General features: G+C 43.7%; 2 protein-coding genes across 3 annotated transcripts in view; one reads left to right on the plus strand and one right to left on the minus strand.

The window, feature by feature from the left end:
• Nucleotides 1–8659, minus strand: part of FSD2 (fibronectin type III and SPRY domain containing 2) — a 21057-nt gene extending 12398 nt beyond the window's left edge. The window contains exons 1-4 of one of the 2 annotated variants that reach the window (XM_050309764.1): nt 8536–8659; nt 2474–3272; nt 2299–2394; nt 1038–1271 (exon numbers count right to left, since the gene is read on the minus strand). In XM_050309764.1, coding sequence (XP_050165721.1) covers nt 1038–1271; nt 2299–2394; nt 2474–3232 — 1089 coding nt within the window. In that variant the 5' untranslated portion in view covers nt 3233–3272; nt 8536–8659. Of the gene's footprint in view, nt 1–1037; nt 1272–2298; nt 2395–2473; nt 4270–8535 lie in introns of those variants that run through there. The other variant, XM_050309765.1, reaches the window with a different exon arrangement.
• WHAMM (WASP homolog associated with actin, golgi membranes and microtubules) lies at nt 8155–22690 on the plus strand. The gene is given in 11 exon segments (XM_050309763.1): nt 8155–8694; nt 11804–11977; nt 13294–13444; nt 13959–14128; nt 14818–14983; nt 15928–16115; nt 17543–17629; nt 17714–17809; nt 18191–18352; nt 18354–18732; nt 21391–22690. Coding segments are annotated over 11 exon segments (2400 nt in total). The 3' UTR covers nt 21678–22690.
• The last annotated feature ends 1306 nt before the right edge of the window (nt 22691–23996 follow it).

Genomic DNA, 23996 nt, shown 5'->3' on the forward strand with positions numbered 1-23996 from the left:
GTGACCAACTAGGTTCTAGGCTGATTCCTTCCTAAGTTGTCCAAAGTGCCAAGAGATTCTTCACAAACAAAACCCAGGAACAACTGGGGAAAAGAACTGAGTGAAATGATCTGCACCAGAGGGAATATGAACAGTGCACGTAACTACAAGGCAGATGTACAGTCCCTGGAGAAACCTAAACAGCTGAGAGTTCATGACCAACAAGTATTCACTTCTTGGTGAATAGTGGTTCTTAGGGGTGATGTAGAACTGTTTACAAGCTAAGGAGAAAATAAAATTATTCCAGGGATGCAAAGGAATGGGAAATGTCAGCTCATGCGAAGAACTCAGCAGGCTGGAGCACCACAGCAAACTGATCCACTGGAGCAGACTGGAGGTGTTTAGGAGGTTTGTTTGTTGTCTAGTTCAGAAGTTACTGTGGCTGTGCTACAGAAATGCTCCCACCCACCTGAGTCACAGAACAGCTCAGGTTAGAGCAATCACTCATCAGCAGTGAAAATTCTCCTTTTTTCCCAATTATTTTTCTACCTGCCAAAGCAGAATAACTTCTTGACACCACCTCAAGAGAGGGATGCATCCATCACTTTGCAGCAGCTCCTGATGTATTTAGTTTGGAGCCTCCTGTTCAGCAGAAGTTTCCAACAAAATGAGCAAGAAAAAGAAACTCTCCAAAGTGATTGCGTCAGCCTGCCTGCCGTGAGCCCAGAATAGAGCAAGAGAGCTGAGCCTGCAAGTGGCAATGAACACTAAGTGCTTCCAGAGTTTCCTGAGATAAGCATTTTAGGGAGATATCTTCCCTCTGAACCCCAGCGTGACTCACAATCCAAATTACAAACTTCTGCTTCTGCATTTTGCTCCACTTGTGTTGCCCTACTAAGTTGATGCCCCCATGCCAAGCACCTGGAGCACTGACAGCAGCGTGGACTGAGCACCCCAGATGCTCTCCAGAGTAAAGCTGCTTGGGACTTCCTGGCTGGGGACTACTTGCAAGCAGCAAGAAGCACTTAGAAGGGGCCTTAACAGTGAAAGCTCTTTACCTTCATAAATTCAGCTTTGTCATTTTCCAGGAAAAGTTCATGGGTTTTGTCTGTCAGTTCCTTGCAGGTGTCGAGATGTTTCCCAGAACTGACCAGCTGCTCATACAGAGCTTCCAGCTTCTGCCTCTTCTCTTCCCCCAGTGCTTCCAGCTGTTCTTCGTACTTCTGAGCAAGCACTTGTACTGCATCATTGTAATGCACCTCAAAGTTCTGCTCCTGCCTCCCAAAGTTTTCCTGCAAGGCATTTGCTGGTTTGTACCTGGGCATCGAGCCTGATCCTTCGGTCATCCAGAAAAAACTCCAATCTGCTTAAAATTCTCCTTACCAGGGAGGCAATGTCGTGATTTAATTCACAAAGCCAGGACACAGTGCCAGTACTCGGAAGATGCGATTTGACTAATTTGCATTTTTAGGGGTCTATTTTGATCATTCACCCGGACTAAGGCACAAAAGAATGTTGGATTTCGTTCCAGACATAAGAGCAACAGAAGTCATAAAAAAAAGTAAGATGCAAGGCAACCTAAGCCCAGGGAGCACAACTAGGTTATATCCTAGCCATAATCTCACGAGCATTTCAACCAACAAGCACATCCTTCCATGAGAGAAACCATGGCAACCCAGTGGGATCCATGGGGGAGCTGAGAAGCTAATGCCAGTATCCTTGCTCACTGCTGTAGAAAGCATTAGGAAGGAAGATTTAAGGAGCAGGCAAGGCTTTATTGCCAGCAGTCACCCACTGCTCAGGCTGCAATGTCCTCCTGTGCCATATGGAGCAGAGAAAAGACCATGGGTGCCTTGAGTCATTGCTTCGGTTTGATGCTGCCAGCTGACCCCCTTCCCCTGGGGCCAAGCTGACAGCCTTGAAGTCATCAGCTTGATGCAGCTGGTCCAGGAGTTTGCCTCTATCTGACACTTGTGTGAATGGAACTGAGGGAACATAAGGGGTGCACTCAGGATGAACTAGTTAGATCACAGGTCTTTGGCCATTTGAAACTAAGATAACCTGGGATGGGAAGGGGCACTTTATTTCAGAATGCAAATTTCTGTGCAAATGCTAAATATGGTTTTATTAGTCCACATAAAGAATTCATTAGGATTAGTTTTCCTGAGTACTTCAATCTAGGCAAACCCCAAGATAACTCTGTGCTCTGTTACTATAATTACTCACTTCATTAACAACTGAACACTAAGAGTGTCAGTATGACTGTCAAAATTGTTTAACACCAGTACCATAAAGTTAGCCCAAGAAAAAATGCCTTACCTCTACAGTGAGGAAGATTTCCTCCAAATGACTGGCAACATTTTCCATCTGAGCAATCTGTTCTTCTAACTTGCAAATGTTTTTATGAATCTCTTCCTACAAAACACACAGTGTGATTCTTATTATGTCTGAACACTGTTTTAGAGGCACCCCAGTACACCTGTATTACTCTCACCTTTTCACTTTCCAAGGCACTGGGCAGTTGAGTCACCTCATGATCCTTGTGCTCACCGAATAGTTTGTCAAAAGCTCGGATTGGTATCTTGCAGGTAGAACAAAAAACATTTGCCACTTCCTCCTCTTCCTCCTCCTCCTGCTCCTCACTGACAGCCTGACTGTTCCACTCATCTGACATGCCGCCACTGCTAAGCCCCTCTCTGGACCATATGTTGCTCTCAGCCTCATCATCTGCTCTGGCTTTGCTCTGATCTTCATGTTGAGAAGCCTCGCCAGAAAGTCCTTGTTGCTTTGTGCTTTGACTTTGATCTTTCACTGAAGTGCTGCTTTTTGATGCGTTATATATGGAGCCTTGTGATCCTGCTTTTTGTGTGCGAGCAGGTGGCCATCTGCTCTCCATCTCCACACGTCCTCCAAGAAGCTCAAGCTCTTTTTCTCTATCCTCATCAAGTCCATACATCTTAGCCAACTCTGCAACCTCCTTTTCCATGTCATAGCCAATTTCTTGTGAGCGTGGAACTTTTTCACTACTCGATACAGATTCCCTTCTCGTATCCGCCAGAGATCTGTCTCCTCGACCAGGCAGCTCTTCAGGAAAGATATCAAACCTCTCCTTTGATCCATAAAGATCCATGTGATAAAATATCAAACCTTCAGTCTCAGTCTCACTAGACTCTGGGACTGGTGGGGAAGCTGAATGGCCACGTGACTGGCCACTACTTTCATGCTCTCTCGTGCTGCCAGACCTGGATGACATTGGTATCCTCAGCAAGGCTTTCAGGATGTCGAGTCTCAATCTTGTAAAAGATAAGAAAGATCTTTAGCTACATACTTAGATATCAAGCACGAGTTTTTCTTGCTTAAAAATATATAGATGGAATAGATTTGGCTGAGGACTGCCTATGTCCTGGAGTTAGGCATGGGAAAGACCACAGCCAGTAGCTTCACTTCCTGAGTGAAGCTTCTGAAGGGAAGCCATGGGAGGCTTGTTTTTTTCTCACCTCTGTGCAAAGCAGAGCAAAGAGCTGTCTCTGGTGTGAATCCTGTTTTCTGAGTGGCTCATCTGTGAGCCTGATGCCTGATTTCCAAACTATGGACTATCCCTGTCCTCAGCTCAACACTTCAGCTGTGCTTCAGGCACAATTATTGCTGTTCTGTGCAATTGGAAATGGCCTGGTTTGAAGTCTGCTCACCCTTCAGCTGCTGTCAAGAGTGTTTTCTGAACTGTCAGTCAGGCATAATGTAGAATGTCCTCTCTTGTGACCAATGATGCCACGTAACACACTAGAAAATGCCTTAAAAAATCCTGTTCTGGATTTTTCAAGTTGCCATTCTCAATACTGAAACTTGAGTCCAGGTCTTGAGTCCTTTCTTTAAAATACTGCAGGGAAAGCATAGTGCCCTTTGGGGGTGTTCACAGTTCTCAGGTGCTGTGGAAAATATATATTTGTTGGGGTAGCTTTGCAATATATAAAAGGATGTAGAAGCTTTTAATGTTGTTTAAAGTGAACATGCTTCCAAAATGGCTCTCTAACTCTTTGTGTAAACCTTTCTTCTTCCCAAGATCCCTTTAGTCCTCACTGTACCTTTGGAATGTCCTGAGAGATACCTGAAAGTCTCCCTATTGCTTGTTAACCCTTTCTTGTAATTGGTTGGTTTGTAAGACCTCCTGGACTCCTAATGGTTACATTGTAATCCCCCTACAAGGTAAAAGAAGCTCAGAAAAAAGATCAGTGATGATCTCCATTATAAAGCACACAATAACTAGGGAGCAAGGCAGGTCATTGACCTGTGAACTGAGAGATGTCTGCTCTGACATGGACCTTGCCCATTTTGTCCATTCTGTGCAATGAGGTAGCATGTGAGGGTGACATAATATGGTAGCTGTATGATAAAGCATATCCCAGATGCACGTGGGACAACACTAAGGTGCAAAGGCAATTTTAATGCTGACTCCCCAAGCCCACTCTTTCCAACCAGCCTGTATTAACAACAGCAATGAAATAATGCCAGTACAGAGTCAGCTCTGTCAGAGCTGAAACCTTCCCACAGCTTTCCACTGCTCACCAGCATGAATGAAATCATGACTACAAACCTACTCAGATCAGTTTTATCAGCAGTTTACTACCACAAGCAGAAGAGTTCATGGAAAGATTTCAGCTGAATATTAATGAACCTGTAGTTACATCTAATCCTAGGTAAGTGAAGCATATGAAAGCTTTAAAACCACTTTCTTGCAGGAAAAAAAAAAAAAGCCAAAATATCAATCAGACATCAGTGTTATCAGAGTTTCTGGGTAAGTTTTCATACAAGTTTGCTTTCAAATTACTATTTATGGTCTTTTTAGTTTTGAGTAGTTGCTATTACCTCAAATTTATTTCATCAATATTTTACTAATTTTCCTGAGGATTACTTAGCTAACAAAGTTAGCCCAGTCAGTGACTTATTAGAAAACAACTTCTTGAACTAGTGAAAAACACTGAGAAACTTTGCACTCTCTGGATTTATATCCCTGACTGATTCCAGCCTTACAGATCTGTAAGAAAACCCACACAAAAGTTCACCGTTTGTATTCTGGCACTGCAGACAGAGGTGTGGATTCTACAGCTATAGCAATATCCTACTATAGACAAAACCACAGAAGTTAGGCAGAAATACCATTTATGCTAAAGGCAATAAAATAAATCATGCAAATTCTAACATGCTAACAGAGAAAAGGTCTTGACACATACCAGAAAATGTTGTCTGGCTCCTGCAAAGACTTTTTCCCCCATAATTATAACAGTAAGACTTGCTTTAGGAGCTACTACTAATTAGAAAAGTGAATTAACATGTATTTTTCCTACCAAAATGAAATAAAATAAAATAAATTAAAATGAGCATAATTAAGTTTGTCTGGAAGCCTGCTGCCTAAATAAGATTTTCAGATGATTGCTCAGTGTTTGCTCAGTTTACAGGCACAGATACAATTACACGAAGCATGTTTAAGTCCGTGACCGTCAATTATCGTAAATACATAACAAAGAATGTTACTACCTAAAAACTTGCCTTCTATCTTAAGACGTCATAAATTCTTCTGATAGCTCAGATGGCATCAAAGTTCACTTCTATTTCCCCTAGTAAAAATCAATTCACACGAAAGCAATTCCTTGCCACTTTCCTATGACTGCAGTTGGAAGATGCATGGCAGTAACCCTAGCCTGCCTCTTTGCTCCGATAGGGACATGCCAGCAATGAGCAATGGCACAAATATAGATGTGCCCCAGCTGTCCTTCAGCAGCATGCTACTTGAGTGTCACCAGGATGAATGTCATACCCCGAGAAAAGGCTCTGAAGGTTGATTCCTGGATCTGAAGTACTTAGAATGGTTATAGAGAGCCCTCACTAAAGCCAGAGCAGCCTCTCACTTTCGAAGGTGGTATTAATAAACCCTGCAGTGTGCAGTCATTGCCTCTGGGTGTGACTTCCAAGGCTGGGGTGTTAGGCAGACTATCATGTGTGGGATACACAAAACCTGCATCCAGCACGTGGCTGGACACATGCTTACAGCATTGCTGCACAACTACATGGAAGTATCTGTTCTGTTCTCTGCAAACACTTACTGGCAAAGCCCTCTCTACTAAACTGGCAGAAGCTTTACTATGGGGTGGAGTTGGAATCATGATCATATAGTAGAAAAAAATATTAAAGTTCAGAATTTAGGAAAAAAAATAGAAATCATACTGTTGCATATGCTTATTATACATATGCATACATCCCCACCCTGTATGTGTATGCCAGACCTCTGGTAAGCTAATTATAGTGAAGAAAGTGGCCAGTGGGTTTTCATGGGAACATGTCCCTTCAATCTACACTGAGTAGAGGTCCACATGATAAAAAACGCAGGCTGTGTATTACCACTGATTATTGATTGCTGTAGCACTTGAGCTTTGTGTATCTGCTCAAACCCACACACAGTCTGCTGCTTGTGAACACGCTACTGAGCCAGCCTTGCTGGCAGGAGGTTCTTAAGCACGTTCGAGAACGTTGCATTATATATGTCTTGGGCTCAGGAGACAGCACAAGGGGAAATGTCTATTGAATCTTGTCACAGCTCTGCTTTTTTCTCCTTTTCCAATTAAACTTGGTGTCATTTTCTTGCGTTCCTAGCAGTGCCATTGTTTGCTGTTTGATAAGGAATCACAAGTTAATTGCCCATGTAGGCATGATCTCATTACCACTAACAGCGCCTCTATCATCTGCGAGATCAGAGCAGAGATGTTTTCACATAAATGATGCAGCCTGTGCCGAAATGTTAACATTTATGCTGTCTGACATTTTATTAATTTTTCAAATGAGAACTTATTTTTTGCTTTGTATTACACTGCGCTATCTTGCAGGCCCTAATTTATTGAGAAATTAGCAGTGTCGGCTTCGCTGTCAAAGACTGGAACATAACATTCTGTGCACCATGAATTGCATTCAGGCTTGCACACAGGGCCTGAATAAGGGAGAGGCGACATATAAACACTCTGCTCTCCTCAGCAGCCCCTGAGACAGCATTTTGGGGGGTATTTATACACAGTGTGACAACCTCAGGACTGAGCTGGATGTTGGGGCAAATGGGCACAGGGCGTTGTGGGGAAGGAGCATGGGATTTCACCTGCCTTCGGACATGGCAAGGACTCATGGAGTTTCTCAGTGACCACAGGAATCTTGGGAAGGAGGAGAACCTCCCGCAGCCTGGACTCTCCCTCAGGCAGCAGCACGAACCAGGGGATGCTGCTCCTTCCCAAGGGACTGTGTGTCCCCTGCTCCCTCCCCACCACTCCTCACAGAAATAGCTGCTTATTTCACAAAAATTTTCCATTCTAGTGCCTGAAGGGAGAACTTACAGGAACAATAGGGCAAGACTATTTACTAGACCATGTAGTGACAGGACAAGGATCACAAAATCAATCAGGTTGGAAAAGACCTCCGAGTTTATCGAGTCCAACCTATGACCTTGTCAACTGGACCATGGCACCAAGTGCCACATCCAGTCTCCTCTTAAATACCTCCAGGGATGGTGACTCTACCGCCTCCCTGGGCAGCTCATTCCAATGTTCAAGTACTCTCTCTGTAAAGAACTTCTTCCTAATGTCTCACCTAAACCTCCCCTGGCACTGCTTAAGACTGTGCCCTCTTGTCCTGACAGAATCACAGAAGACAAGGGGGAATGGCTTCAAACTGAAACAGAGTAGGCTTAGATCAGACACTAGGAAGAGTTTCTTGGCTGAGGGTGGGGGCTGTGAGGCACTGGCACAGGTTGCCCAGTGAAGTATTGAATGCCCCATCCCTGGAGGTGTTCAAGGCCAGGTTGGATGGGGCTCTGAGCCACCTGATGTAGCTGAAGGTTGCCCACGGCACGGGGATTGGAACGAGGCGATCTTCAAGCCCCCTTTCCAACCGAAACCACCCCACGACTCTACGAAGAACCGACCTTTCCCGGAGCCGCCCCTGCCGCTCCTTTTCCCATCAATTTTCCACGCCTGCTGAGGGGGCCGCCCCGGCCCCGCCCCTCGGGCGTCGAGGCCCCGCCCCGGACCCGCCCGCCAATGGGCGCGCGAGCAGCCGCTGACGCCACGCGCGGCCCCGCCCCGCCCGCCGCCGGTTTCTGTTTCGCTCCGGGCCCGCGCGGGCGCTGTCGCCGCTGTCGCGATGGAGCCGCAGCCCGACAGCCTCGAGGGGTGGGTGGCCGTGCGCGACACCGCCTTCGCCGAGCCCCAGCCGCCGCCGCGCCTCCGCTTCCTCGTGGGCTGGAACGGCGCGGAGGGCGCGTTCGCCGTGACCTGCCACGGGCGGGCGGAGGCGGCGGCGCAGGCCCCGCAGAGCTGGGCCGGGCTGTTCTCGGCCCCGGCGCTGCGCGGCGTCCACCGGCAGCTGTCGGCCCTGTGCCCGCGCCTCGAGCCCGCCTTCCCCGCGCTGCCCCCCGCGCTGCCCGGCGCGGCCGCGGGCGGGCTCTGGGCCGTGCTGTTCCCCGGCGGCGCCGCGCCGGGCGAGGCCGAGCTGCAGGAGCTGTGCCGGGCGCTGGAGCTGTACCTGGGCTGGGCCCTGGAGCTCTGCGGCGGCCGCGTGGTGCTGGACGCGCTGTTCGCCGCCGACCGCCGCTGCGACGACGAGTACTTCGAGAGCCTGCAGGAGCTGCGCGGGAAGGCCCTGCGCGGCCACCTGGCCCGGGCCAAGGAGGCCCTGCGGCGGGTACGGGCCCCGGGGCCGGGCGGGGGCGGAGGGGTCGGGGCTCGGGGCTGTCCCCCGGGGGTGCCGGGTGAGGATGCTGCCGGGCCCCCCTGAAGGTCCCCATGCTGTAGGAGCCCGTTCGCTGTTTGGTGCTGCAGCTCACCCTCGCTCGCCTGGGAGGTGCACGGTGAGCGTGGCAGCCGCTGCTGCGGCAGCTTCAGTCGCTCGGGGCAGACACTTTTGCAAGACTCATGTGAGCAAGGGCGACCGAGCCGCTGAGATCATCTTGCTCGTAGTGTTGTCCAATGTCCATATTTGTGCTTACACAAACACTTTTTTTTATTTGTCTGGGAGCCACCAAGTCAACTTTCTCAAGTACAAAGTGTCGTCAGTTTTGTAAGTGCGACTTTATTAAGTGGGGAATAAGTTAGCTCCAGGTGGGCAGTCAGTATAAGAACACTGAGGCATTTACTTAAGCTGTAAGCACTCCTACAAAAACACATTGCTAAAAACACCCAGCAGTGTTGTGCAATGGGTGGAACAGTAACCTAAGAGGAGAGTACAATCATGTGCTAGTTTTCTAAGTCAGGTTTATTTATAAAAACCAAACTTTGCCCTAGTCCTATGCCAAATAACTGTTTGGTAGTCAGAGAAATTGTGTTATTTTTTAAAAAATATCAAATTCTTCCCTAATGATTGATGAAATAATAATGATGTTAGCCCTTTCTTCCTTTAGTACCTTAAGTTTCTTCTTGTTATAGATGCATTCCTGGAATTTTTTTTTCCTCTCGTTGTAAGCATGAATTCAAAGGATGGTATCTGGTAACACAGTTGCGGAATGTTAAAACAGGAGTTACAGATAAGTTCAAGCTCACCAGTGTGTTGCTGCTACAGTTTCTTTGCAGTACCTGTTTTCAGTCTGTTTTGCGGCAAAGTAAGCTTATGAAAGTGATCATGCTTTGGAGGAAGTTAAGACAGTTGACTTTAGCCTTCTGTTTGCTATTGCGGTGTTTAACAGCTGTAACAACATTCCTGTTTCAGAAAGACACTGTTTTTAAAAAGACAACTTTAGTTTACATGAACGTGTACTGTGTTGTATACAAAGTCAGTGTCTGTCACTGACTGTAAAAGTTCACAGCCCACCTACAGACACATTCCAGCCACCACACTCTTTTGAAGCAGCACAAATATGTACAGCTGTGTGGCAGTTTGGGGCTTGGGAATCAAGTAGAACTTGGTGCCGGTTATTTTACTATTTCCAGCTACATTTTAGATATGGCTAAAGATGCTATAGGGTGGTGTTGTACTTGCAGGCCTAACAGGGACATAAGTTCATTACATTTCTTTCTAGGCCAAGTTATGCAAGATTCAAGAAATAGCCACTAACCCAGCCTTAGGTACCAGAGCATCCTTCTCCCCTCTTTGTGTCCATGTCCTTCTCAAATACTTCATCCTGTCGGCCAGGAAATTAATTTTGGAGAATGTAAAAGGTACTGGTACAGGATGGAGGAGAGCAGTATTGTGTAAATACTTCTTGTGTTGTGTGTTCAAGGAAAAAAACACAAGAACATTACTGTTACAACAATCAAAGAAGTCAGTCGGGCTGATGGTGAACTGGAATTCTATGAAAAGAGTATGAGACTGTGTTAAAGCAGGGATTTTACCTTAAAACAGGTCAAATGATAGACACACTACACCACCCCTTCCAAAAAAACCCAAACAAAAAAAGCCCAAATCTTTGTAAACGAATAATTGTCTCATGAGTTGACTTTAAAATGTCATTAACACATCCATTGTACTCACTCTAAACATCCTCCAGGAGCAGCACGACTCTCACTACTTGCTTTTAGTATGGGAACCAGAAAGTGAACTTTCAAGTTTGTATTTGACTTTAGTAGTGCGGCAAAAGCAGACTGGAATTGCTGCAGGTGGGTCCTAGGACTGTGTCTGAGCTACCATAAGCTCCTGGGGAGCCCTAAGAGGCTGGTATATCAGTAACATTGCAGTTCAGATCCTCTTGTTCCCCTGTCTTGCCTGTGCCAGGCCTGCAGGAAGGATGGGTGGGAAATGCCCTTGAGCTGACTTCCACAGATTTCCCCTGAGAAAATGCATCCACACATGGGAATTCTGCTCCTGCTGTCTTAACCCAGACTCAGCTGGCAAGAGCAAAGGTGACAGTTTAATTTCAGTGGTTTTTGGTTGCAACACAAGCTTAGTTTTTTAATGCTTTTCCTCACTGTTGTAGCACCCCCTCCCATCCCTTCCTTCTTCATGGAGCCGTAGAGCACACACTGTCCTTCCAGGAAGGTCTGTGTTTCTCAGTGGAACTTCACTGTGTTCTCTCAGCCAGCTCACTCTATCCTGGCACATGGAGCATGCCATGGTCTCTGCCAGCTGCTGTCAAAGAAAAAATCTTTGAAGCTTTGATTGTTGCCAGTAAACAAATGCAATTGAAGGGAAGGCCCCAACTCTGTATTTTGTCATAGAAGCAAGTAAAGACTTTAAATGGGGCTTGGTGTATCAGGAAGGCAGCAGTTCCATGGAAGAATTACAAGTTAGAAAGTGTAATATCATTAGAACTGAGTTTAGAATAAATTATTATAAATTGTAAAACAGTTAAAGGAATTTAACTGCAGGGTTATCTGGTGTAGAAATATATTTCTGAATTTTTATTTTTAAATGTCAGTATGGTTTTTCTGTGCCCGAGGTCAGAAATTCTGGATTCAGAAATTCATTAGCAGGCATTTAGTAATTGTGGAACCAATGCAAGAGCTAGTTTAAGAATGTCTTGCTTGTCCTTCCAGTACACTGTCTTCCCAAGATTCCCAGTTATGTTTATAAAAAGCAGCAACAAAGTCATCTGCACACAGTTAGTAGAATTTCTGTGTTGGAAGCCCTAGGCTTTACATTCCATGCAGTCTAATAATGCAATATGCAGCAATTAGTGCCTTTAACAGTGTGCTGCCGAAGATATTTTCAGCTGGGGTGGCTGCAGAATGCCTGGCATACACCTCCTGTGCAGTGGGAAGTCTTGGCTGTGGAACTACAGGTTGTTCCCCCAGTAGCCCCTCAGCATCCAGCACACATGAATGCAAAGCAGCTGTGTCTGATTTACCTTTCATCCCACTAGGTTCTGCAGCAGCATAAAAGTGCTGACACAATGGTGGCTTTGATGAAGGTTTATGAAGAAGAAGATGAAGCTTATCAGGATTTGGTCACCATGGCAACACAATTCTACCAGTATTTACTGCAGCCCTTCAGAGATATGCGAGAGCTGGCGACGCTGTACAAACTGGAAATCCTGGTAAGTCTGCCTTTACAAAGTGGAAGGCCAACCTGTATAGGAGGGCACCAGCTGCTTTAGGAGCAGTTTAAGTTCAAATGTCTGTATTTACTATTTTTGCCCCTGCCACACCATCAAACATGACTGAGAAATTCAGAGTTAGGGCTGAGCTGCTCTCAGAGATCTCTGAGTCCCTGGTAATGGCTTGACTAGAACTGCAACTGTCTTTCCACCAGTGTCCCACTTAAAAGGAAAATATTCCCAAGCTCCACCTCCCTGGGGTTTACTCTCTGGGAGGCTGAATTTACAGAGATCTAAGTAGCCTTTGTTGTGCCACCTTCAGTGGGATTAGTTTATGACTTTGAGAATGTCCTCCCCGAACAATGCTGATGCACCTGGCTAATTCAGTTGCTCTGATAGACCGGAAGACAGAGGAGACCTTCCCACTCAAAGAAGTTTTCTATTGCTGCTACAACCTGCTACAAGTACATATTAAGAACATGTCAGTTGTCACTGTGTTCATTTAGTTTTATGTGCATCTTAATCTGGAAGCACATACTGAAAGTTGTGATGCCCCTGGAAATGGCAGCCATTTACATTTTGATTTTTCCTTAAATAGTGTGTTAAAATGAAAGTGAGCTGTTGATGTTCTCAAAAAGAGCAGAACAGTTGTAAGTTTAGACTAAGGTGCTTGGATACTGAAGGTCTAAATCTGTAACAGTGAAATATCCAGTGTCCTGTTCTGAAAATTAAAGTGAAAATTGGAACAAATAAAACAAAGTTTGTTTCTGTATTAAAAAAAAACCTCTAAGGGATATTTAGGCTCATTTGAAACATAGTTGTTTTAAAAAAGTATTTGAATACTAGTCTTCTACTCATGTACACTTTGTGGACATGAAAATACTCTCTTGTGTTTCTTTTCTGTATCCCTGTTCCTGTGTGAAAGAACTGCCAAACTGGAGAACCTGACGGTGCAATGTGCTGTCAACACATGGGGAAAAATAGAAGAGAACATTGCGCATAGAAGAGTGGGTTTGAGTTACTTTTAGTAACAACTAAAAACACTCATGTTGGATGTGACTTTTAAGATGATAGTTTAAAAATATTTTAAGAAATAAATGTGAGGTCAAGATTGGGAAACAAAGGTTCTGAGTTAGCCTAGAGAATGAGAAACGAGGCAGTACAAGGCATGAGTAGTGATTCACATTGTGACAGGTGAGGGGAAGCTCATGTTTCCCACCATGCTCTGCTTTGCTTGAAATGTCTCCAAGTACATTATCGTGCAGCTGCACCTCTGTGGAAACCGGGTGATAACTGGGAAATTTGTGTCCTTGCAGAAGTCTTTGCAGTATGATAACTTGGGGCCTAGAAGAGTGGCAGCTTTGCAGAAAGATGCTGAAGAATGGACTAAGCGAGCTGAGAGTGCTGTGTGCTCCATTCAGGATATCACTGTGAACTACTTCAAAGAAACTGTAAAGGCTCTGGCAGGTAATTCAAATAATGAAATGATTTACACAAAAGGTTGTGTAAATACTTGACTTAGGGGAATGAGAGCTCTTCTTGTGAATCTGCAGAACCTGAGGTTGGGATGAGTGTCCAGCTTAAGAAAGAAGCCTTTTACTCACTTAAGATTTATATCTTTTAACTAATTTGGTTTACACCTTGCATTTGTCTTGCACATAAGTATTATCAAAGCCTGAAACCTGTGGCTGCAAAGCTCTGCACAAAACCCATGGATGCTTTTAACACTTAATATGCAAACCTCCAGTATTTCAGCGTGTGAGCTGAGTAGGTTTCTGTGCAACTGGTAAGGCATGTTTCCATGGTACAATGAAGTATTTTACTTACATATATAAGATCACAGATTCAGCCTTTTAATCCTGTAATTTCCAAAGAAGCTTCCGAAATTGTTTAATAGAATCAGCATTTTTAGTACTGCAGAAACACACAAGGGCTATTAGTACACTGCATTTCTCACTTACTGCAATGTTTTAATCCACAGCAATGCACAAACAGATGGAACAAGATGAGGAAAGATTTGGTAAAACCACCTGGGCATCAGCTTTGCCACGACTAGAAAACCTGAAATGTATGTTAGCAAAAGAAACCCTTCAGCATCTGAGGGCAAGAGAGTTGTGCCTGAAACAGAAGAGAACTGGCATCCAGAAACTCGTAAGACCCTACAAAGCCTCCTTTTCTGTCACTGTTTTGCGAAGGGCTCATCAAAACCTACCAAAGTGGTCATGGGAGTAGACTTTCAAAGTCTTTGTCTATGAAACAGTTTTAAGTTTTCAGCATGGTTTTAAGTTGTGGAAAAATGCATGTCTTCAGGGTCTTTTTAATTGCTCCTGAGTTTTTGAGGACACTTCGCAAAACTTAAGATACATGCTTTTACACTTCAAGTGTCATGTTAGCATTTGTGATATTAACCTTTGAAATTGTTAGTTTTAGGGTGATAAACCCAGATATTATTTTCAGACAACACTGAAAAATGAAGATGTTTAATATTAATCTTCTGATCTTCTTGATTTGCCCTCTAACTGCCACTAGGAGTACCTGATACTTATTTTCCAAGAGTAGTGTACTGCACCATATTTGATTGTTTTCAGGAGTAGTATCATTTGTGTGGTTTATAATGAAGTCTTTCCTGGTAGACTGGAGGTAAACTTACACTTTAGGTTAATTAGGCTCTCTGCTGCTCTGACTTTCTGCTCCAAGCCATTTCTAACGCTCTGTTGTTTCCACACTAAAGAATCTAAGCAGCTGCCAGTTAGGCCAGGCTCTTTACAGGTACTTGTGCATCCAGGCATGTTTCATATGTGCATATTTTGTTATTTTATTTTTTGTTTGGGGCTATACAGATGGAGAGTCTCGGTGAACAAGAAGAGAACTTAAATGTAGTGGAGGAGCTGGAAATACAGTATTATGAAACGCAGCTGGAGTTATATAATGTACAGCTTGAAGTATTGAAACATGAAGAGATGCTGCTTATTGTACAGTTGGACACTATAAAGAGGCAGATAAAAGGTGAGAATAAACAATTATTTAAGCACATATTCAGAACACAGGAGCAATATGGCCTGCTCTGTTTTCACTTTTAAAAAAGCATATCACTGCTTGGGTCTCGATAATAGAAAGCATCTTTGGAAAACATTCATGCCATGGCACCATCTGATATTTTGTCCTCTACTAATTAGACACTAATTTGATAACACAAGGTTAAAAAAAAGCCACAGTGCTTGCTCATCTTGCCAGCAGCTGTGATATGTGCATGCACTGGTTTAGCATGTGGAATAACTTATACTGACAGTGCTTAACTGCTCTCATAGTTACAAGATCTATGCATAGAAACTGTGTATATCGTGAACCTGCTGAAATAGGTCCTGTAATTCATCATAATCTATTCTAATATAACATGCAAAAATTACAAAATACATCCTATAATGACAAAAAGAGGTGGTTTGGCTAGAATGGTACTTGAATACTGCTATATTCTAGTTTAAGTGTCTCTTCATGACATATTTATGAGCAAATTAGGCACCAGTTGTGTTCTTATTTGTGCTTATGAATTCTGTTACCATGTACACTGTGAAGTAAACATTGCTGCTGCTTGTTACATAATTAAAATATGGTAAATAGTAAAATAAGACACCGAGTGTTGATCAGAACAGTCCTTGGTTTTCCAGGAAAACTCCATTTGGTGAAGGTAGGAGTTAAAACAGAGAGACATTTGTAAGAGGAAGCTAAATAACAAATGCTAACAGCATAAATTTGATCCTGCAAAGCACCCCTGTGAGTAACGTGACATGTTTGCATAAGACTGTGAAGGACCAAGCTCGGCTCTGGAGCATTACACTTTCTCATAACTAACTCACTGCCTTCAATGGCTTTTGAAATGTCAATAGCTCTTTAAATGTTTAAATAACTGTGGCAATTTTTGGTTTTTTAAAAAATGCCAAATGCCTTTTTAGAGAAACAGGATGAAGTTGTTTACTATGATACATGTGAAAATCCTGAGGAGCTCAAGGTCATTGAACAGACAATGGGACAACATTACGCTAACTTGTCAGAAATGACGATGCTGAGGCAGAAGACTAAGCAGTTGGAGACAAAGCGTGGGACTGTCTGTGCGAGGAGAGCCTACCTCAGGAACAAAAAAGTAAATGCAGTCCTGGAGATGTGCATTTTCTTTAGCTGATATCTTGACTCACGAGGGATGGACAGGAAACAATTAGGGAAGCTTTGGGTGGAGCATACAAGATGATTCAGACTCAGTGCCGAGGCCCACAAACAGAAAAGAGGGCTGTGTGATTCTAAGCCAGCTTTATACTCTGTGGTGTGGTGCAAGTGCATGTGGCTTAGTAAGAGAACACAAACTTACCTGGTGACTCAGGTGTTCCCCCATCAGCTAAGCCTTAACAGAGCCCTGTTGAGGCCAGCTGGAGCTTTGCCCTAGCAGCCTTTTCAAAATAGCTGCAGTACAGGAGTGAAGGAAGCTGCAGTGGTAGAACAACCCACACACTGATACTTTACCTCTGAACGGGGGAAGGGGAAAACTTAACTGCTGCAGTTCTCTCTCCAACCTCTCAGTTCTGTGCAAAGGGCAGTTTTTCCTTTGTTTCCTATTCAGAACAGTACTAGGAAGACACAAATTGACTCTCATGAACCTTCCCAGTAGGCTGAGCTTACTTTACACCTGCAGTCCTGCTGGAACTGAGAGCAGAGGTTGCGCTCCAGTCTGTCTGACCTTTTACCCCTCACTAGCCTGGACAAAGTGGGAATGACATTGGAAATGTTTTGTGAGCCATCATTGTGTCTTGCTTGCAACTGCTTCCTTGGCAGACACTTCTTTTGCTTCTGTTTTCATTTACTTAATTGCTGTCTATGGGTTATATAACACTAAAGCCAAATGCCAGATGATTTGCAAATGCTTGTCCAGCCATGTGGACAATCCCCCTCTGTACAGAGACAAATAGCGACTCCCAGAGAAAATATTGAAGCCTGCAGCTTTTCTGTGGCACTTGTTACTAACAGAAAGTACTCCTGCTAGGCATTCATTGTGCTTTCCCATACCTTTGTTTCCCTAGCTTTTTTACTTGGGAACTATGGCAAATAAGGGACAGGGGGAAAGAAGCCTTGTATTTTTGTAATGCCCTGCTAGCTTCCTTCTTGCCTTCTTGCTCATGTCTTTGCATCCCTTCCCTCCAACTGGTACTTGGGTGACATTCCTTCAGAGCTTGTTTCTTCTTTTTCTTTTTTTTTCCCCATTTTTTCTCTTTTTTTTTTAACAAAAGTATAAGACAGTAGTCGATTCAGGTCAAGGTTTATTTTCTCTGCAGCATGAATAAAAATATGACTAATTAGGAAAACAAATGGTCCCACTGGCTTTAGCCATGAAGGAATCCCACAGACTTCACCCTCAGGGTCTCACATCCGACACTAGTTGAGCTTAGCCATCTTTCTTGGCTTTGCTAAATAGCAACCATGGTTGCTATTTAGTGGTCTGTGTACAGGAGTTAATGGCACAGATGATGCACAGTAAATGTGAACTGACTGAGCGTTGCCTGAATTTTGCTCTTCTCCCAGGATCAATGTGAAGCAAGCCACCGGCAGAGACTGCAACAGGCAGAAGAGAGCAAAAAACGCTTCCAGCAGCATCACAACATACAGATAGTGAGTACTGAATTGCAGCCTTGAAGAATCAGCCAGCTGCTTGTTTTCACACACTAAGTCTCACTTACTTGTGTTTTAATGCAGAAGAGGGACAAGCAAAAAGAAGAGGAGAAAAAGAAAAAGGCTTGGATAAGCCAGGAACGTCAGAAAACACTGGAGAGGCTGAAAGCATTCAGGGAGGCAAGTACTGTGAACTCCAGTAGTCCTAAATGGTGTGAAAACACAATTTCAGAAATTAGTCATAGCTCACGTGTGAGCACATTCCAAATCAGAGACAACGTTTTAGATAGCCTAAAATAGGATTATGTGTTATGAGTCAAGAGGATTAAATCCACTAAGAATATAGTTTCCAGGTGTGGAACCTGTTGCAAAGAATAGAGGTGAGAAAATGACTTTGAAAGAAATACTTTGATATTCATTTAAATTTATTTGGGGTTGAATTTTCTGCTTGAATGGGTGAGTGGGACAGGTCTGTACTCTCTGGCTTTTTGCCTTTTTGGGATTGATGTTTTGGCCAGTCCGATGGAGATGTGACCTCCTGCCTTCTGGTTTGTTTTTCAGAGGTGTCCAGCTCATGTTGTTCTGAAAACATCTCGTCCCCAGCCTCTCAGTCCCAAGTTGCCACGGAGCATCACTCAGCAGGCTGTAGTCCTGTCCCCTCCACCTTCATCCAGAGCAAGGGCAGCCCCAGCAGGACTGTCCCCTGCACCCTCACCGAGAGCCAAGGACAGCTCCAGAGCAGCCACAGAGCATACTGCTGATCGAAACCAAAGAATCAAAAGCTTTGTGTCAGAACACCCCAGCAGATATTCCTGTCCAGATTTTTCTTACTGATGGTGACACAGAGCTTGCTGATGGTGACACAGAGCAACAAAAGCACAGCAAGGAACTGTTGGTCTCTCCATCCTCACCACCACCACCTCCTCCACCACCTCCTCCTCTCTTACCCCCTCCTCCCCCACCTCCCCCCTTACCTCTCCAGTTAAAGACACCACCAGCATCAGAGGATAAACCACTTCCCCTCAGCTCCAATAGCCCCTCAGAAAGCCCTGCACTGCACAAACAGGATGACTCACCCAGGACGTCTATAAATAATTGCATAGGTAAGTAGGCTCACGTCGGCTGGTGCTTTTTTCTTCATTTCCTATGTTTTTGTGTTCCCCCTCCCTGTGGTTCTGGACAGGAATAGTGTGTAGTCTTGATTGGGAGAATGAAAAAGCTTGGAAAGCTTGGTCTAAGAAACCACATACAATAACAATGACAATAATTCAGGATGTTAAATGAGTACCAATGATTTCACTTCACAGGGTCCTGATGCTTGGACTTGGAGTGTGTGACTTGGCATTTTTTGTGAAGTGCTGTAAAAGGGGACAGGTCAATCTTTTAGGACAGTTCAACTTGAATCTCTGCATACTTGTTAAGTATGGCCTCACAAATTAGTTTAAACCATGCTTAATCACAGCACTAATAGTTCTGTAGAGATCTTAATTCAGGACCTGCATTTCTTATGAGACTGAAAATCCCACAGCTGCAATAGGTAGGAAGGTGTCAGAAGAAATTCTAAGGAAAGGAGGTTTATTCTTTTTGTTTGGTGAGAAACAAGTTTATTGCTGGGGTTGTTCTTGCCGCAGTTTTGGAACTTTTGACCGAATGTGTTTTTTTGATTGAGGATTAATCACCTGTCCAGTGTGAAGACCACTGTGGGTAAATTTGTAGTGGTACTAAGGCTGCACTTCAGTGTTTATGATTTATGTACTACAGATCTAGCAGTTGGGCTCCTTGCATTTCTAAGGTGTGCACAGCCTGTGTCCACTTACAATTTGCTTGGTTTCTAAATAAAGGTTTCCTAAAAGAATTCATGCACTATTCAAGCAGGATTTGAAAGGCAGGTGAATAGCTCTGGCACACATTCCTAGGAGAGAAATTCTACTCTGTTACACCTTTGCTTTGTTAGCAAGATTGTGCAGGTGTAATTGAAGGCTGAGCTTGGCAATTGAAACAGTAGTTTGAATGAGAATAGAGCTCAGCAGCCTCCCAAGGCTGCACCGGTTACATCCTGCTAACAGGCTTATTTTTATCTCTAAAGCGAGCGGATATTTTGACTGTGTCAGGGAGATTGATCTAAGTTGGAAGGCAGCAATTTTTTCCTGTCGTTTTTCACAGTGGAGCTTATGCTGGAATGAAGAATGTGTTTAAACATGGTGCGTTCCTTTCCCTTTCAGACTCTTCACAATACATCTAAGCAGCCTTTGTATCCTCTCAGTTAAGAGGCAAACCACAGGCAGAAATATCAAGGAAAGTTCAGCATTTTCAGTTCTTCCAAGCTGTGGGGAAGTACAAGCAGCTGATGGGCTGAGACACAGTCGAGTTCCCACGACAAACTACTGTGCATCCAATGCAGACTTCGGTCTGGGATGTCCATGGGATAACTCTACCACGGATACTCTTAAGAAGCTTTGATTAGCAGCAGGAGTTGTACACCACAGTAGTCTGATTGCTGTTGGAATGGCCTTGCTGGTAGCTAATATTGCTGTCATTCATAGCCTAACACTGATGTATTTTCATTATTTTTGAATAAGAAAAATTATTTTTTGTTTACTGGAGAGATCTGATTGGTTGTTTACACCTATTGCTTGAAGAAAACCATCGTGTTAATAGCTGTAATAGTAATTGCTAAATTAGTGCCACAGGAACTTACTGAAACAGCTTCGTAAACATGTTTGGTTTTGTTATGGACTACTCGTGGTTTTGTATGTGAAGAGCCAGGAGAGGCTTCTTTTACAATTTATAAACCTGACTAGTATTTTACCAGGCAGCCCCTGTCATTATTAGACTTAAGGCTTTCTTACTTGTAGGCTTTGCAAGATGACCTGGTGGATCTTTGCTTGATCCCTTTCAGTCTCTGAAGGTACCACAGGATTTAGCAAAATGTTACATTTCAAGTGCTTCATGTTAATCACATAACCTTGTGTGCACTGCGCATGGCAAAAATACTTCTGGCTGTGAGGCACAGATGGTCTGGGCCAATTGCTGTAGGAGTCAACTGCTGTCCAGGGACGTGGCCTCACTGCCTGACAGTCTGCAGCGAGCAGCAAAGAATCCAACAGAAGGAGTAAAACACAAATTAGTATGTATCAGGAGGACTAGTGGAAGCTCTCTCACTATGGTGCCCTTCATGGTCTGAAGTTCGGAAACATGCACCTGAGATTTAAATCAAGTTGTGAAATGGGAATTGTTTTTTAAGTCCATACAGAAAAGAGCTGCCTGCGTAGGGTCTGAGCTGGCTCCCACTGATTTCAATGGTGCACTTCTACTCAAATCCTTTCATTTTTCCCTTGGCTGAGCAAAAGTGCAATTGATGGTCTCAGCAGGCTTCTGAGCAAGCTAGGAGGGATGGTAGATTGTTTATAATAGAGAATGCAGGAGATTTTTTCGTTCAGTGAAATTTTTTTGAAAACCCATAAAGTTGTAATGAAAAAGAGCATCATCCTCTGTGTATAATGTCTTCCTTAGAGCACCACCTTGTAAAGCGTTGAAGAGGTGTTGGATTCTCAATTTGAGATATAAAAGCTTTAACTGCTTTTCAAACCGGTTCCAGAGCCTGCTGTTGCAGAAGCTTGAAAGAGTCTGTTCCAGAAGAGACCATTCTTTTCCCTATCTTTAGTAAAGGGAGAGCCCTGAGCACTTGGGTAGGGCTTTATACCTCTAAGTGTGGTTGTCTTGTTCTTTCTTCTGGTAACAATAGATTTATCTGTTGGCAGGTTCCATGGATGAAGTTTTGGCTTCTCTGAAACGCAGTGAAGTTCATCTTCGCAAAGTGGAACAGCCAAACCCCTATGCCTCTGTGAAAGACAACATCCTCTCTGCAATAAGGCAAGGAGTTAAACTAAGGAAAGTGAATCGAGATACTGAGAAAGATGTCAGTAAAGGATCCCCTAATGACCTAGAGAGAAGCATTAAGGCAGCCATGCAGAGAATTAAGAAAGTGTCTGCTGATTCTGAAGAAGAGGAGGACAATGATCACAATAATGGAGAATGGGACAGCTAACCGGTTCAGCATAACAGACTTACTGACTGGAACTGTCTGCCTCATTTTGCACATTGTGGAAGACTGTCCCTTTCAAAATGAAAGAAGTGTGATTGTGTGTGTGTGTGATAGTCCAAAATGTCTTGTAAAGTAAAATCATCCTGTTGATTTACTATATAGGAGCTACAGATTCTTATTTTTGCGTAAGAAATCATACTCCAAATTATGCTTGCATCAATAGGTATTTCTGGCTGAACTGTCATGCTTTCACCACACCTGAAGACAGTTAAAATGCTGGATTGAAACATACACTATTTAGATTGTTACTACACAGTAGGTAATGCTATCACAACAAAGTTTAAGGAGTGAAAAAATAACTTAAAATCTCTTTGTCAGATAAAAATAGAACCAGATCTGTGGTGACAAAGGCAGACCAGAAAACTTAGCATAATCTGGAATCTTTCACTCCTACCTCCATTGTCCAGAAAAGTCTTTAAGATTTTGCTTTTCTAATACTGCTCACTCTCAAATAACTACAAGGATGGATAATTTATCATTATCATCTTAGAAAGTATGCACTTATGAATGCGCTTGATAATGCTGATGGGGAAAATTAGTGTTAAGTTTGAAATAAGCACTACTGCAGTAATTACTCAAAAGTTTACTTTTTAGCCAAAAGATTAAGTCCAGAGAACTTTTAGACGCTAAATGTTTTTCGTACATCTACATTTACAATGAAAGAAAGAGCCAAAATATTGTAGACAATATTTTCCAGGATCTAGTCCTATAATGCAGAGCTGTATTTCTCCACTGAGAACTTCAATACATGTTTATAGCTACTCATGAATTTAAATTACCTGATGGCCTTATAAATGGCAGGTCTTTGTGTTGTGCCTGGAAGCTGACTATTTAAAAATTCAGCTACATTCAATGTAGAGACTGTTTCTATTTTGGGTAGATAGTGACAAAAATTATTCGAGTTTTTTTTTGAAGTTTATACTGACCCTTAATAAAAATGTATCTTGACAGAAGAAGTGGATTCAGTGTGCTGTCATTTTAGGATACTGCTATGAAATAAGCATTACTTATACCATGGTACTCTAGTTGTTGATAGCAACTGCGCCATCACTAATGGTATATGTAAATACTCTTATTTTCTCAAATATTTATGAATTGTAATTCAAACACCTACTGCTGCTTGAATGTCAGAATAAAACCAACCTTTTTTTTGTCCACTGCCATCAAACCAGAGACAAGAGCAGCAGCAGCAGCACAGGTCGGTTCTTACTCATCTTTTCTGAGAAGATGTCTGTAGAGGGGAGCTGGGCACAATGGGCAGTGCACATTCAGACTTCAGCACCCCGAATGCTGAGCACTTCCCAGAGACTGGAACTGAGGACAAAATCTGGCGCTTCCAGAGCAGAGATCTGTTCCCCAAGGATACCCTGGGCAGAAGGGGTCTTGGCCAGTGGGAGGGCAGAGGGGGCTGGTGCTGGGGCTGAGAGCTGCCCTCTCCCAGGCCATGCCCTTCAGCAGTGCAGTTATTTAAAGCTGAGAAAAGGGTACAGAGGCTCAGCTGCCTTCCTGTGGCTGGTACCTCCTGCCAAATGGCAGCACAGAACCCTTTAGTGGTTTATTTCTATTATTGAATTCTTAACTACAGTGCTAGGACACTAAATGCGGCAGTTTAAAGTACACAGAGAGTGAGTTGCAATTTCTCCAACAAACTGTACAGCTTTTGGGTGTTTAACAGCAGCAGTTTTAATCATGACAGGCCATATGAGGATCAGTGTCACTGGACAGTGATTTCCCCTGCTTAGGAGTTTCTTTTGTAAATGAGGCTCAGCTGGGGCTGATCTCAGGTGTTCAACAGACCTCTCTACCTCCCAGGCTGAAAAATATCCTTGAAAAGCCCCTCAGAAACCACTGAACCCACCTGTTTGCTGAAGCCCACTTCATTTGCTAGACAGCCAACAAGCCTGCTCTGTGGAAAATGTGCTGCTGCAATTTTCTGGTTGGTGTGGAAAATTGCACTTCTATCAAGTGTCCTCGCCACCTGGTTCAGCAGCAAAATGTAATGGATGCTACTCAGCAGAGTAGCTACTGGGTCACCAACACTCCTGGACATCAGAAGCAAGACCAGGGTAAACACCAGAAGCACTGGCATCAGCCTAAACAGGAGAAGGAGAGAGAGCAGTTTTCAAATACATAAGAGGCTGCTGCAGAGAGGAGGTGAGTAATTTGTTCTGCGTGTTCACAGCGAGATAAGGGGCTTAAATTATAGCTGAAAGAGTTCAGGGTAATGATAGGAAAACCTTTCTAACAAACAGTGAGAGCAGA

The sequence above is a fragment of the Myiozetetes cayanensis genome, unplaced genomic scaffold (genome assembly GCF_022539395.1).
Source record: "Myiozetetes cayanensis isolate MyiCay16 unplaced genomic scaffold, myiCay2020 scf14, whole genome shotgun sequence".
NCBI classification, from domain to species: Eukaryota; Metazoa; Chordata; class Aves; order Passeriformes; family Tyrannidae; genus Myiozetetes; species Myiozetetes cayanensis.